The sequence below is a fragment of the Stegastes partitus genome, unplaced genomic scaffold (assembly GCF_000690725.1).
Source record: "Stegastes partitus isolate 25-593 unplaced genomic scaffold, Stegastes_partitus-1.0.2 Scaffold139, whole genome shotgun sequence".
NCBI lineage: Eukaryota > Metazoa > Chordata > Actinopteri > Pomacentridae > Stegastes > Stegastes partitus.
The window spans coordinates 287,178-304,282 of NW_007577870.1; the positions used below are offsets into that span (position 1 = coordinate 287,178).

At 40.3% G+C, this 17,105-nt stretch overlaps 1 protein-coding gene across 1 annotated transcript in view; it reads left to right on the plus strand.

Annotated features, from left to right (window-relative positions):
* The first annotated feature begins 6,036 nt into the window (after positions 1-6,036).
* The window catches only part of ap5s1 (adaptor related protein complex 5 subunit sigma 1), a 17,435-nt gene continuing 6,366 nt past the window's right edge, over positions 6,037-17,105 (plus strand). The window contains exons 1-2 of the mRNA XM_008278959.1: positions 6,037-6,258; positions 10,459-10,750. Of these exons, the coding sequence (XP_008277181.1) occupies positions 6,077-6,258; positions 10,459-10,750 (474 nt within the window). The 5' untranslated portion in view covers positions 6,037-6,076. The remainder of the gene's footprint in view (positions 6,259-10,458; positions 10,751-17,105) is intronic.

Below are 17,105 nucleotides of genomic sequence, written 5' to 3' on the forward strand. Positions count from 1 at the left end.
TTTTTGAGTCCTTAGATGATAGAAGATTTTTATCAAAACGTTCCAGAAATGCGATTTATTAACAACGGTGGAGCATTTTGTCTGCAGCGAGGACGTTTTCAAGGTAACATCTTATAAAACATTGCCACAACATTGGGTGTAATGGTCTAGCAACACTTGTGGAACATTTTCAGCGAGACAGAAGAACATTATAGGAACTCAAAAAAACTTTGCAGAATTTTCTCTGAAACTTTTTTAAAAAGCGGAAAGTTTCGCTGCTTTATCTTTTAAATATGAACACTGTTGATTATAATTTCCAGCAGCTGATCATGAGCGTGGCTGATGAGAAAATAACTTTATTTGTATTTCTTTGATTTTTTTTGCTCAACTTAAAGCATAAATCTGTCTTTTTACCCACTTAAATTCTCTAAATTAGGTCTAGATGTTATTTGCAGAATTGTTATTTCAGCTACTTCACATTAGAATCTGTATTTTGTACTGCGTTGTTGTAGCATCTCAGTTTTTAGATCCTTTGCTAAAGTAAAAGTAGACAAACTATACAGTTAAGGATGCACGATATATCAGCGACCACATCGGTATCGGCCGATATCACTGTTTTTTCCGTATATCGGTATTGGTCCGATGAGCAAATTTAGCCAATGTGACAAACCGATGACTGTCTAACATTCATCTCTACGTTTGATATCGCCGCTATTTGACAGATGTTTTTACTTAAATGGTCCTGGACCTAAACAACATAAAATATGTTTTACTTTTGTTACGTAATAAAGACGGCTATGTGGTCTAATTTGGCTTCTTTTCAATAGTTTTCACGTTCTCACAGTGCTTACTTATACTCATTTTTTGGTGTGAACAAAAATTGAACATAGACATCGGTAATATCGGTTATCGGCGATATCAGAAATATTAATACCGGATATTGGTATCGGCCAGAAATGTTAATATCGTGCACCACTATATATATTAAATAAACTTATGTAAAAAGTCCTACATAGTGGCATCAAAATACACTGAAAGCATCCAAAGTAACTGTACCTAGTTTGTAGAATTGCTGGTAATATCACACCTGATCATGAAATATTGCACCTGATTGACAAGATGTAAGTTCATGCTTCTGAAAAGCGATGTTTTCTAAAGAGAGATATTTGCTCTCACTGATGCCAAAGCCCTGTAGATCTGATACAACCACATGCTGCTGTAGCTGATGATCAGTGGTGGTTTATAGTCACAAAACGTCTTCTGGTGCAGCTTTTTTAAGTTCCTCCCTCCGTCTGCTCCATCAAAGGCTGCAGCCTGGGCGTCACCTATAAAACCCTGTTTGCCGCGACCCGACATTGTCAGTAAACTGACGAACCGGCCTGTAAATCAAAGGCTGCGACCGGCTGACAGGAGGACCTGCAGCACAACGGTGTGCTTTCAGAGGAAGGGTGGGGGGGCTGCGGTTTGTTTTTGAGGATTGGAAACTTCTTCTTCTTCTTTCTGCACCTCGTGTTGTAATGACGCCACCGCTCGCTGGGGATGTTTTTGCAGAGCAGACAAAAAGATAATTCTGTCGCATGTTGTCTTTGGCTTCCTTTATTTCAAACTCGCGGGCCTCGTCCTCATTGGTCCAAACCGCCGGCAGGGTTTGCTCCCCACATCCTGTTGTTGTTCTTATTCAGCTGGAAATATGACTCATAGCTCAAAAAAACAACACTGAGGCATGCTGTGACTTTTTTTTTTGTTTTTCTGTAGCTGCACATGTTTCATGCAGAATCCAAGGAAGGAATCTGATAGTTCGGCTTCACTGGCACTGAAGTCTGGCTTCACTTTCACATTGAGTTGTCACAATGGTTTTGGTTAATGATTAGCTGCAGGAATCCCTCTGCTGTTGGCTGATCATTACTGGTGCTGCACAAATACTTCTCCTCCGCGCCTTTTATCATGAAAAGCTTCATGTAGGTGGGTTGAACATTCAATCATAAACCAAACTAAGACTTAACCTGAGTCTAAAGTGAAACCTAAGTAGTTTTCTAGTTACGTTTTTACTCACTGTGGGCTCATTTTTCACTGCAATATGAACTCCTGCACCTCTATGGAAACAGAACAACTATAGCTAGAAGTAGAAAGAACCTAAATATGTCTTCTGTGCAGCACGACACAGATATGGTGGCAAAACAGAAAAAAACTGTAAAGTGTCCACAGGCATTACTAATACTGGAAAATATGGTGACTCTACATACTACTGATATTTAACTACTCGTCTCCTCTCTATTCTGTGGAAACTCTGCCAAAGTTCACATAAAAACTCTGGGAAGTTTTGTCAAGTGACTGTTGGTCACAGATGAGTTGGTCATGACTTCTCTGCTCAGGCAAACAGCACAGAGTTTTTTTTTAATGTTTCACAAAGTCTGATGAGTGCAAATGCTTTATTTTTGGGCAAGTTTTTGACATGTGAGACATTTACATTAGAGATTTTGATTAAATGTTATGATTTTAAGTTCAGAGTTGGTCATTTTCTTGATGAAACAGCACGTCATGGAATAGTGAACAATTAAAAATCAAAGTTTATAGTCATAATAGTGGCTTAAAAGTATAAAAAAAAATAATCTGACAATTCCTTCTGCTTTTACAGTTTCTGGTGTCATTTTGGTGTTATTTTAAAAAAAAGACAACATGCCTTTCAAACCTGTCTGTGGGTTTTGGGGTTCAGGAGGTTAAGGAATGGATGTTGTTTTTGTATTTTTTGTGTGAAGTGCACAGATGTACTTTCTTGCTGAGAGTTACATGAAAAGATCTCATGCTGTGATGTTTTAATGGGTGAGTGTTAAAGCTGTTGGTAGTTGGATGTTGACAGCTGACAGTTGACACTATTTACAGTCTTTACGTTCTGCAGAGATGCCTGGCTGTCTCTTCATATTAAGCACGGAGAATCTCATCAGTCTAAACGTGAATGAAAACATCCCCCAACATCTCCATCTGTTCCCTTAAAATCAGTCTTTTTAAAGATGATTAATTGACTAAAATCTGATTATTTAAACCTCCTGTTATTGTTGTATTTGAATATTTGAATTGTTGCATTTAAATTTGAATGTAATTTGTAATATCACATTCCTCAATAGTTGTAGCAACATCAGTTTCAGTATCATGTGTGATATGTTGGTTTCATGTGCAATACTGGGCTGCAAGGTGGCTCCGTGGTTCACAACGTTGCCTCGCAGCTAGAAGGTCGTTGGTTTGTGTACCCGGTGAGGATGCCCGGGATCTTTCTGCGTGGAGTCTCCATGTTCTCTCCGTGCAGTGTGGGTTCTCTCTGGGTTCTCCAGCTTCCTCCCACACAGTCCAGAAACATGCTGAGGTTAATTGGTGATTCTAAATTGTCTGTAGGTGTGAATGTGAGTGTGCTTGGTTGTCTGTCTCTAAGTGTAGCCCTGTGATAGACTGGTGACCTGTCCAGGGTGTCCCCTGCCTTCACCCTAAGTCAGCTGGGATAGACTCCAGCCCCCCACGACCCTAGTGAGGATTGAGCGGTGTATAGATGATGGATGGATGCGCAATCTTTCTTTTTCTTTGTCCAATATTTTAATTTAATGTGAATCTATGAATTAGATTGCCAGTTTAAAGTAGTTAAACGCTGCTTTATTCCAACTGCAGCTCAAATACACTTTACACAGTGTCAAAAGTACATTTTTCCCTTCTGAAATGTAGTGTGTAGATGTTTTATTCTGAACCAGACTGACCGACATCCCTGCGGTCGAGCTGCTAACGTGGATGAAACACAGCCTTCGCTCTCATGCAGCTTCTCTCCTCCACATGTTCCGGCCGCAACAGTCAGAGGAGACGAAAGCAGAAGCAGCTCATCCTCAGGTCTGGTTACAGAGAGCTTGGGCCTCAGCAGGTCGGCGCAGGGCGGCGGGTGAAGAGGTTAACAGGACGACGGAGTGAATGTTAACAGAGCAGAGTGAATGTTGTCTTTCTTTTCCCTCCGTCACACTGAGCAGCTCTCAGAGTAAAGAAGCGTGACCAGCAGCAGCTGTTGGATTAACAGCTGCCTCTGTTTGTCTGCTGAAACACTCTGATCCCTGAACTCAGCCTCCCTGCAGCCTCCTTCTGTCTCCAGATCCACTCCTGCCACCACTTCCCCACTCAGTCGACAGGCTTTACTGCTTTCTGTGTGTCACTTGTGATGGGATCAGATTCATTTCTACATTTAAATACGTGTCAATCAATTAAAAATCGAACATTAATACAGAAACAATAGCGTCACTGCACTGAAATAAAGGAAAATATTGTGCTTCATTCTCGTTTTTCCATTAAAGTTAGTTTTTTGCATTTTAAATAATTAATTGGCTTGACTTGATTAGAAAGAAAATATTAATTTCTTCACTTTAAACACCACCTCTGATGAAAATAAACTTTTTTTCTTTCTTTTTTAAACCGTTGTAACACATCCATGTGGTGACTTTTATATGCAAGAAGACTCACATAAGCTGTCAACATCACATCTGAATCTTTCCACCTGTGTAGCAACAACAGTTTATGAAACACAGATTCAGATTTTTGTTCTTTCACACAAAACAAACCTAAAAAAAAACATCCTGCCTTGCAGCTCGCAGGGTGGAGCTTCCTGTGTTGTTATGCTTCTTCAGAATCGCTTTCTGAATTCAGTTTGTGTGGATATATTACTCAAATCATACAACTTGTGTAGTGCAGAGTAATTTTACAGTGTTTTGAGTCCAAGGCGAGCTGGTGTGCTCGAGTAGAGGAGTGGTGCATGACGAGAGAAGCAGGGACTTCATAAAAGTGCACATTGTAGAGAAAGCAAAGGTGTACAGTTAGATCTCAATCATTTTAAGGCAGGAAGGGATTGTTTTTGTGAGAAAAAAATGTCTAAATATGTAAATTTAATACACAGAGATTAATTTTTATGGGTTTAAACGATATTTCATGCAAAAATGAGAAAAAGACTCAGTGATATTAGCCCTCTATGTCCTTGTTTTGTGGTATTTAATTGAATATCTTTGGATTTTGGACTGCTGGCTTTGCAAAACCAGCTAACTGAAGACTCTTATATAGATTGATGACATCTTTGAGCATTTTCTGACATTGTACAGACAAAACAATGAATCACAAAATCAAACAAATTAGCACTTCTGTTCAATTCAGGCTTCATTTTGCTCCATATTTGTGAAAAACCTTGGAATGAAATACATCTGCTCCTCCAAAACTGACAGACTTTTTTTGCCAAAGTAAAGACTCCCAAAGAGTTATTCATGCCTTTATTACCACTCAGGAAAGTTATTCTGAATCGTGTAACTGTTCATTCTTTGTATGTGGATGTAGAGCAGTTGTCTCTTCAGCGTCTGCAGCTGCTACAAAATGCAGCTGCTGATCCTCTGACAGGAAAATGTATGTGTCATCACACAACAGCAGGACTGGCCTCCCTCTAATGGCTTCTTGTCTGTTTCAGGATTGATTTATTTGATTTTGCTGCCTGTTTTTAGGGTTTTAAATGGGTTAGCGCCACCGTTTTCAACCCGGTAAGAACACTGAGGTCAACCAGATGATCTTGGATGTTCTGAGATCTTCACACAAAAATAGCATTGATCAAGTTCCAGTGTCTGCTGAAGACACAAGTAGAGCTTGACAGCCTGCCTTCATCACCTATTATTTTGAATGATTATGTTTCTATTCTTATTTTATTCTGTTTTCCATGGATTTGTCTTGCAGTCATTGTTTATTATGGCCTGCTATTTTAACTGTGCAGTGCTTCAGTGTAGCTCTTGTTGATTTAAATGTGTTTTATGAATAAAATTCACTTTGCTACACAAATTACTGCCAATATTTACCAAGATAAGAGACACGAAGTTATAAAACCAGTACACATTTGTTGTGTTTCCTGCTTCTTCGTTTGTCTGTGTTGCAGAAAGTGTTTGATCTCGGCTGCAGACTGAGCGCGCCATCTGGCGGCTCAAGTAACGCGAGATTACGGCGGCCGAGAGCGGTCAGCTGAGCAACGCGGAAGTGAGAGTACAACGTAAACATAACGGCGCAAAGTAAACGCTTAAGTGTCCCTTTCGGAGGCTTTTATGAGAACATGGTTCGGTGTTTCCTGATCCACACCGTGTGCCCGATCAGCGCGCTGTCTGCCGGGGAGTGCCGGGTCCTGTACTCCCGGGTGTTCGGTCCGGATGAGGCGGTTCTGTCCGAGGAGCACCGGGAGCTGAGCCCGGAGGAGAGGAGGCTGCTGCAGAAGGAGAAGGTGGCCGTGGTGGCGAGGTGAGGGTGTATTCTGACTTTAAAAAACCGTTTAAAAACCTGCTATTATTTTATCCTAGAACATACAGAACCGTCCTCTTCAATAAAGCTGACTGAATAACGGTAAACATGATGCTAATGCTAACTAGCATATTTCCAGTCACCTGACCAGCAGAGGGTCAGTGAAGGCAACAGGTGGGATTAACTTTGGTTTTAAAAAAGGGTTAAATTTAGATATTAATGTCAACGTGTTTTGAAATATGACTTTCCTCAATAGTTTTTGCAATTTCATGTGTTATTTCCCCGTTTCTACGTGCAGTATTTCAGTTTAATGTACAACTATTTCATTATCATGTGTATTATTTCATTATTATATTATATTATATTTAATTTAATTTATTACTGCAATACTGGGTCACCTCTTCCGGACTCACTGGTGTTTGTTCTCACTTTTTAATTTTAATGTTATTTTCGCATATTTATTTTTCATTTCTTTAATTCATCACACTTACATCTTTTTGCTTTTCTATTAGATCCTGCATTTATCCACATATTCAGGTTTTTTTTCCTGAGAAATGTCTGGCAAAAGAATTTTCTCCAGAATTACTAGAGTTATGCTCTGGAAGCTTTGGAGCTGTTGAGCTGCTTGTATCTGCAGCTGTGTCAGGCATGTCTTTAAATGACAATTATCAGACGGTGGTGTGAGCAGACATTCCTCTGACCAGTGATGATCAAAGGCCACCTTAAAATGCAGCTTTACCCAAATATCATGATGCCACAGATGGCAAGAGAAAAGACTCGAGTGTTTGATGCTGTCAGCTGGGGTTGCACTCGGGCACTTGAACATTCACAACTCTATTTGTTTTCAAAATCATCTGAGACAACGTGGTGTGACAGACAATCCGCCACATGACCGGAGACCACCACCTGAGTCCAGAAGTGTCACAGCCGACTCTGTAGATGGACCTCTCTCTATCTACAGAATCATCTGGTCACAGAGGCGCTAAAGAAGTTGTTGGTGTGCACAACCAGAAAATATCTGCTCAAACTATGCGTCCTCATGTCTACAGAATATGCACTGCTTTTCTGTAGCAGCTGAACATGCTCAGTCCTACATGGCCTGCAGACTGTCCAGACTTGTCGCCCAGCTAACATCTGTGGGATGCTTTAGATGTTGGACAGTGTGATCCTTTCACCTAAAATGTCCGCCAGCTTCTCTGAATGCTTCAGAAGGATTGACACAATGTTCCACCAGCACCACTGACGACCTCATTTGCTCTCTGTGTTGCAGATTTGGGGCACAATGTCATACAAATGGTGGAAACACTTATCACATGATTATTTCCACGGTACTTGGTGGCTTCATGACGTCCATTCTGTTGATGCTACGTGTTGGAACAGCAGATACTTGTGTCCTAATGTTAAAAATAATGGATCAAATTGAACTGAATATCACAAGCTGCATTTATATTTTTGTTTGGAATAAACGAGACCGTGTGCTCCAGACCTGAAAACTACCAAATCACTGATCAGTCCATCACTGCCATGCTTTTCCAGAACTTAGTAAATGAATCTGAAGCGTAATAGTCTCCGCTGCATTCAGGGGTTGTAGTGCATCTCTATGCTGCTTTGCCAAAAAGGGTGGAAAAGGTCACTACAGTTAAGGTATTGGTGATCTTTAAATGTTCTTTGCAAGTTGGAGAGTTATGAAGATGCCAGAAAACACAGCTAATGGTTGTTTTCATTGATGAGTCATCTGATTAATCTGTTAGTTGTTTGGTTGATTAAAAGTCAGAAAATAGTGAAAAATGTTGATTCGTGACGTCTTTAAATGTCTTGTTTTGTCAGCAAACAAAGACATTCAGTTTACTGTCACAGTAAGTAGCTGGAATCAGACAGTTTTTCTTCAACAAACTGATAAATTTAACAGATGCCAAATAATTGATTAACCTTCGCAGCTCTAATAAGCGATTAATAAACACTGTAGCAGTGGATTCATTCGTTATATTTGTGTGACATTAAGTCACAAAAGATATAAACGAACCCATTTTCAGGATTCCCAGGATTCAGTTGCCTCTTCCTCCAGGCAGGAACTACAGAAGACAAAGAAGTTTTCTGCTCATTAGCGCCTTGATGTAGCTGCTTGGAAAATGCACCGATGAGATCTGGTCATCTGGGGAACACTTCCAGGCTCCGACTTTTTGTGATAATTTGAACAGACCTTGAGGCTTCACTGCCTGTGTTTCTTCAAATTAACACCAGGACTTGTTGTGCCAAGGAGCTGCTGCTCTTCTCTCCTGTTGCTGATTTGATAGATGCTACTGTGCAAAAGTTTTGGGCTCTTGTATATATTTAGATTTTTATCCATCGAGACAGGCCATGAATCCATTCTGCTGGATGTCAATGATCCTAAACACACAATCGGAGTCATAAAAAAATCATCTTTGGCCACATGAAGAACAAGACGTCCAGAAACAGACGGTCTGGTCTCCACAGAAACGGGATTTTAACACAGAACGCATTAAAACAGACGAAATTCAGATGCATGGACTAAACTACCTGTCAAATACATTGAAAAACTGTAGGAAAGCATACCTGGTGCTGCTTTAAAGGCAAACATTGATTTTATTTAGGTTTTTGTCCATTTGTATGAAGTTAATAAATAAATAAAAAATGTAAAACTTTTGTCGACGGCAGTAAATGTTTGTAATAACTTTGGATAACTGCCGTTTCGCTACCTATCATCTCTGGAAACCTTGATTGTGGTAATCCAGGAGTAACAAACAGCACCCCCGTCCTGCTGTGTGTGTGTGTGTGTGTGTGTGCGCGTTTTTTTTTATGCTATCATGCATCCAGCCTTCGTTCTGCATCCTTTATTTTTTGATGGCACACATTGTAAAAACTCAGCCAAGACTCGTTAAAAAAAAAAAAAAAAGCCAGCGGAGGCCGTCAATCTTCTCCGCGTTTTGTCTCGTGTGTTTTCCGGTAACTGAAAAGTGTTTGTGTTAGTTTTCTTCTTCTCCCAAATGACAGCCTGTAACCGCTCATTATCACTGTCAAAAGAAAACGTGGCGGAAAAAAGAATTACGTTACCATTCTCCTGCAACATGTCAAGTCATGACAGTTAAATTTCCACAACGTTGGGGGAAGTAGCTGTTTTCTCGGCGTTTTCAAGCATGAAGGAAGACGAGAGGCTTTTCTGTGCTTGTGCTGCGGTTATGGGGGGAAAAAAATGGTAAAATGCCAAAACAAAACTAAACAAAAAGAGAGCCTCTTTATCTCTGTTATGGAGGATGTTCTCATAATGTGGCGACGACGCATGTGTTTGAATCTCAAGATCACAGCTGTGGCGTACACTTGTCTCTGTTTGAAATTTGAATTGTTTTGATATTTTTCCTGCTATAAAAAAAAGCAAGAATCAAAAGAATAATCATTACTGGGAGCTCTGATTTGAATATCATTGATACAATAATGGTGATTTATAAAGAAGATCAGCCTAACCAGGGCGGTTAGTTTAAAGGCAAACTCAGGAGCTACCTTTTTAGTCCTGCTTTTGATTGATGTAATGGATTTTATTCATTCATTACTCGCATAACTTATTTTATTTATTGATTTCTCTATTTATTCATCTGCATACATATTTTCGTCTAGTTAGTGTACAGTTTATCACCCAATTTGTATTATGTTCCTATTCTGTTTTTAGGATTTTTGACTTCTGTAGTAGATTTTTACATTTATTTTTTATAATTTTATTTCATTTTTATCTCATCTAATGTTTCCTTGGGCTGCAAGGTGGTTCAGTGGTTAGCACTGTTGCCTCGCAGCTAGAAGGTCGCCGGTTCATGTCCTGGTGAGGACACCCGGGATCTTTCTGTGTGGAGTTTGCATGTTCTCCCCGTGCAGCGTGGGTTCTCTCCAGGTTCTCCGGCTTCCTCCCACAAGTCCAAAAACATGTTGAGGATGAAGCGGTGTATAGATAATGGATAGATGTAGATGATGTTTCCTCTTTGCATGTGTTATTTAGGATGACGTTTCCTCTGTTTCTGTCATTTGTAACAGTGCTCTATTGTTTTGTTGCATTTTTACGTCTTTTATCCATAAAGCACTTTGTTTTACATTTAATTTGTATAAAAAGTGCTTTATAAATAATGTCTGATCGATTGAAGCGGGCCTGTAGGCTCGACAGCCAACCTGTTTGTTCATTCCCTGCTGCTCCTCCAGGCAGGTCCACAGCGCCGTCACTTTGTCCCGGGAGGCTTCGGGTCGACAGCCGGTGGAGATGGTTCCGGGCGAGGAAGCTCTGGCCCTGCAGGACGCCGACAGCGGCGTGGCGAGGCTGAGGGCCGGGGACCCCTTCGACCAGGAGATGAGCGTTCTGTGGCTCGGCGTCCAGAGTCTGGGCTTCACGCTGGTCTGCGAGCCCCACGAGAACCTGCTGCTGGCCGAGGGAACCCTGAGGAACCTGACCCGACACTGCCTGGAGCATCTGCACATGCTGGGATCGGGCAGCGAGGTGAGGAGATCACAGGCCTCCAACATGTGTTGTTCACTCAGGGCGTTTTTAGGGGAGCACAGGGCAGATTATGGCAAAAGAATCAGAAAGGTTTAATTAGCAACTAGATTTTCACATACAAGAGATTTGACTTGGGGTTTTAGTTTAATGATGGGTATGGTCTGATTATTGTCGCTGATGGAGGTAATAGGTAATATCACACATGATAATGAAATAATGCACCTGAAAAATGAGATAACGTACCCAGATCTTCCATCATTTGATGTGATACTACTTGCAGTTTTACTATATTAGCCTTCGTGTGAAAGAAAAAAAATGTCACAAAATTAGAGATAAGATACACTTTATTAATTGATATAGCTCAGAAAAAACAAATGACATAATGTAAAAGTAGAAAAGCAATAACATGTATAACTACGACACACTAATGAAGTAAAATACATACGCTAAAATAAGACTAGAGGGGAAAACATAAAGTAAAAGGTAATCTTAAACATGATAATGAAATGAAATATTGCACCTAAAATTGGCATTAAAGTGAAACATTGCACATGTAACCTAGATGTTACTAATAAAACTGAAATATTACACCTGAGAATATTCAATTCAATTCAATTCAATTTTATTTGTATAGTGCATATTTACAACAACAAGTCATCTCATAGCGCTTCACAAAGGCAGAAACAGAAACACCCAACAATCCAAAACATTTGGATTCCCTATAAGCTTCAGCAGTGTGCAAGCAGTCCGCAACAGTGGGAAGGAACCGAAAAAAAAAAAAATGAAATATTGCACATGAAATGAAAAGCTACACGATACAGACAAATACTAACCCTAACTAACGATTATTGTGGCCGATATTTTCCCAGTTGTTGGAATCGGTAGTTTTATTGAGCAATTCTTGATAAATTGAAAGCACTACTTCGGGTGTGATGCAGCCTCGTGTCTCTGGTCTCAGAAATGTTTCTGCAAAAACTGAACAAGACACAAACTGTTGCCACAAACCAGGAAATTAGCTTCTCTCACGGTGGCTAGCACTATGCTAATGGCTAGCAGCTAAGTTAAAAGGCAGATTAACCAGAAACAGAGTTTGGAAAACTATAATTGATAAAGCTTTAAGATCTGGACCTTAGAGGGAAAAAAAGCAACAGAATAGTGAAAGATTGAGAAGAACAACAAACTGATCAATCTCAGTCGTAAACAGAGGAGAGCGTCCTGATTTAATCCCTCCTATTTTTATTGTACATATTCAGTATTAGTCACCCTTATTAACAGAGAAGCCTAGTTATGAATGACAGGTTCTCTGCTGTCACATGCTGTTTAAACATTCATCTAGCTATCTCAGGTGCCAATAACTGGTACCAGTATCCCCTCCGTATCCATCACTACCTACAAATGAGGCCTTCAGACATGTGTAGAGACAAATACAGAGCCCAGGTCTTATTAGAATACATGTGTAATTACAACAAGGCGTATAAGTCACAATAGTGTGCTCGTGGCAATAAAGGAACACGTCACCCCGTGTGCCGACGTGGCTAATTAATGTAATTGGATGTTGGCGCTGTTTAACGCGGAGGAACGAGGTGCATCAGGCGCTGGATGTGCAGGCGCTACGTGTTAGTGGGATCAGCTAATTGTTGGTTTTGACCTTTTCCTGGGATTTGTTGAATATCACCAGATTTATCCTTTAAGACCAAAGTAATAATTGTCTCCCAAACAGCAATGATGGAGCTAAACCCTGCAATTAGAAATCTTTCCCTCGTTTAATCCCGGACTTACCAGCTGGCCAACAGCAAACGAAGCGCGGCCAGACCTCCGACTTGTTGAATTCAAGTACAAACGCTGGTTGTAAATGAGGGGAGAGACAGTAGACCGACGTTGTTCTGCAGCCAAAACAGTTAAGCTCCTGAAAAACTGTTTGTAGGTGCCCATAAAACAGCCACGGGCAGAGCGGTGTTATGGCGGCCTGAAGGTCTCGCTGTTCGGATTTATTTCTGAAAGCACCATAACAACAATTAGAGGACTTTTTTTTTTACATTCTTTGTTGGGTTTTTGCCTTTTTTCTTTTTCAAGTTGCTCTTCTGATTTTTAGAAAGTGTTTAAAAAAATGACAAGTTTAAAATAACTGCAGTGTTACAAGCAGCTGACCAACAACTAAAGACCTTCAGTCAAGCTCGGCCTCCTCGTTTGAGACATTCAAATCACTGGATTTCTTTCTATTTTATAATACCTTAAGGTCTCCACTAAGACTGTTAATGTTTCGGAATTAGCGGTAAACACAAAATTAAATTGTATTCAAGTTTGAAAGTTAAGGTTAAAATTCACTTAAAGGCAACATAAGGGTCAACATGAGTCGATTCTCTGTCGTCACACTCCTTAAAGTTGTAAAACATGAAATTAAAACTGGCTCTATATGGTTTGAAACGTCACATTTTTCCTATTTGTGTAAAGAAAAAGAGCTTTTCCTCATTTAGAACACATTAGTAGCTGTTTCCAGACAAATCTGAACCAAACTTCTTGAAATATTGGAAAAAAAAAAAAAAAAGTAAATTAGACTGAATTCCATGAACTACTTTGGAGCAGATAAACTCGGCTGCATAATGTGGTCAGAAGGTTGAAGAAGAAGAAGCTTTATTGTCATTGTACAAGATATACAACAAAATTATGTTTGACATCATCTTTGCAGCAGCTGATATGGTTACAAGAAAAAAAATAGTTAAAAGATGATAGAAATAATAAAATTGCAATAACATAATACTCTATTAAAAGTGCAAAAGAGCATTTGTTAGAGTCCGTAAACTGGGAGTGTCATGGTTCCTGCATCAGAAGGTGGCGCCATAGGCTTCATATCTGTAATGTACAGAGTAATTAAAAACACCAAAAAGGTAGAAACATCTAGACCATCTAAATGAGAAGAATGGAGAGAGGTCTTTACGTAGTGACTTCAAGTATACATGTAAGTATTTTTTCATGTCAGCTTTTACTGGTTTCATGCTGACTGGAGGTGACGACAACAAAAGAAACAGCTGATCAGTCGTTAAATGTTCACAGCATCAGGACTTATTCTGAAAAGGTGCATTAAGTGCATTTAGTCCTTTTTGATAAAAGTTTTTCTTTAAATTCGAGAAGTAAAAACATTCTGGAAACAAATAAAGTCTAATGTCTTATGCACTATGTAGCCTTGCGCATTCTCAGGTGATTAATTTGCACATTCCTGCACAAAGGAAGCGTTTCTGTGACGTTCTGTGACTCCCTTGATTACAAGACTCGGTGAAATACCAATACAGGTCAGTGTTTCCTCGAGGGTTTTTTTTCAGCGCCGTGGAGGCGTAAACAAATGACACTTTCACAACCAATTGATTGAGTGGCCAGTTGAAAATGGCTTTTTATAGGCTGTTGTGGCACTGCTATGGAAGTACAGGTGGAGCTGCTGCAGGTGGTCCCTGAAGGTAGCCATGTAGGTAACCTCAGACGAAGCATCTCTACATGTCAGGGCGAGGCAATGGGCAGCACAGGCAACTGGCAGCAACCACAGAAAGGCATCCTGCTACTGCTCTGCTACACCGTGCAACCTTCCTATTACAAGAAAAAAATAGAACAAAACAAACAACAAATTCCTGTTCTGTCTAACCTCATGCTCACTAGTGATAATGTAAAACATGCAGTAAAGAACACACTCTGCTAACAGTCACCACAGCAGCTCCATCTGTTCCTAATCCATACAGCTTTTTGTTAGGGACTTTCTTTTTGTCCAGCACTTCCTTTATAGCTGCTACAATGCTGTCTGCCTCCACATCAATAACACGCACAAGGTCAAGAAACTGGCTGCAGAGTTGGCCTTCTGCATTCATATGTCTGAAAAACATTTTAAAAAAGACATCTTCAACATATGTGTATTACTGATTCAGCCATTAATTATCGTCCCCTCAGCTTCATAATACCTGATCTAGCTGCCTCCTCACAGAGACGTCTCATCCATGTCCAGTCCGATAGCCACAGAGGATTGGACGTCTCTGAGGATTGGCTGCTCCACCACTGCAGCCAAGACCTCCAACATCTCATCTGTTATTATATGAGTTGGTAGTTTTTCCACTCTAAAAGTAAAATATACTACCTATAGTTCTCAGATTGAGGCAAGCTGACCTACAGTGGTTATTTACCTTCAGCTTTTGGAAATAGTCGCATCCTAGCAACTCGGCTAGCTCAAGAAGAGCTGGATAATTTGTGTGATGTGCTTTGGTTAAACAGTAGAGGCATTTAAACCCCCTGATGATTGCCCCAATACAAAGACTGGATCAACGGCAGCCACAACAGAGGAGCCAATGCAAAGCAGCTACAAATATGTTACTGCAAGACAAAGCAGGTCGTACTTAAAATGATCTGCTCCATCAGTTTAAATAACTGTTAATTCACCTTGTGCCAGTAAGATGGTGCTCTGTACTGGTGTGTTTATCCAAGTAATCCACTCGGTTAAGTTGACAGCCCGCCTCAATGAATGGCTGCTTCCTTGTTCCTCTTTTTGGTGCCTGTTGATGCTGCCGATATAAGAACATTCCTACAGGGACAGAGTAAAGTGGCATTATCGAATCAGTTTTTAACCTAACCGTTAGTCGTGGGCCGTATCATACCTTGCAAAGGAGTACCGATGTATTGTTAGGGGATGATATGAAATTAAAACACGCATGCGCAGTGCCGTTATTGTCATCCGGTCTAATGCACATGGAGCGAGAAGCCTGGCAGTGACCGAGGAGGAGGAGGAGGGCGAATGCAGGGCATCGACCAACACAGATGAACTAGAATTGGTTTGCAAAAAAAGGTGCAACCTCCGTGATGTGGAACCGGTTTGGTTTTCGCCTGTCAGATACACGGCAGTGCGCAAAACCTGCAAGCGGACCGTTGTGGTGAAGGGAGAAAACACAACAGACTTGTTTCACCATTTGAAGCAAAAGCACTTGTTGGAGCACAACAAAGCTGTAACTGTGTCATGATTCATCCACATGTTATTTTATGCTTACTGAAGGGTTTGTGCAATTGTATCATTGGACTTATTTGTTTTGCACACTGAAAGCAACTCTACTTTAGTGGATACTATGGATTGTTCTGCTCAGGATTTGTCAGCCCATTTCCATTTGAAATGCCTTTTGATTAAACAAACTGTCAGCAAGCTATTCACAACTTCTGCACGGTTGATTTTGGTACATTATAGCTTTAATACACATCAGAAACAGCTGCTTGTTAAATGGAAAAGAAATAGTTCTTTTTTTATTTGCACCAACAAGGTTGTGCAGTTTTGAAGTATTTTGTCTCACGTCAGTTATATCAGTTGTCGTATTGTTAAATGTTAGAATATTATATTTAGTCAAACGACTGTAATGTGGGGTGAAGCTGGCTGTTACTTTAGGTTTTTGTTTTTTAGTTGTTGGATTTCTTTTTTGTTTTTTCTGACATGATGATCTAGCCAGCTAGATGTTTGGCTTGTGTCACGGAGAGGCACACACAGTGGACAAGGTGAGTCAAATGATTTATTTTACTGTCAGTGAAGAAACTTTTACATCCAGATCTCTCTCTGGAAGCCAAGCTGGGATCAGCGGCGGCTTGACGCATGCGCTATTCGTTTGAGGCTCTCCTCTGATCCGACCGCGGCTGCGCAGGACTCCTGACCGCCAGGGAGAGCTTCGGGACGGGGAGGAGCTCACGGCAGCACCCGCTGCTCAGCGGACAGTAACGGCACAACGATACGTGCATTTCAGTCAGTCTCCATCAACACCAGAAAAAGTAGCTCGATTTGTCGCTAGTCGCTTTTAGGAAAGAAAAAAAAATGTCGCCGAGAGGGTTTGAAAAGTCGCCAGATTTAGCGTGAAAGTCGCCGAATTGGCAACACGGCGTCCAGCAGCTGTTTGTTCTTCACCATCACAGTTTGTTGTGGTCGCTGCTGTTTGTTTGTGTCGCTCGTAGTGTGTCGATAAATGAAGAAGTAAAGCTGAACATGAAACGGCTTCAACCAGGAGTTCATCATCCAACGTTGTTGTTTTTTGGTCCTTGTTTTTTTTTTCCTAGAACTTTTTAACAATAATATTTGGAACAATTAACTTATATTTTACAGATTTAACTCGTTAAACAATATTTTTAAAGTCTTAATTTTCATGGCACCCCTAAAAACAGGGCAAACTAAATAATGTTCACATCAAGAATCTGTATTTTCACAAAATAGTAATTCATTCCTTTACATAGTTTATATCACAAATCCAAATAATAATGTACAAAAATATCAATAACCTGGATATTAGTACACTAAATGGTCAACAACCAGGATATTGATGGACTAAAATGTTAAAAACTTGGATGACAAAGTACT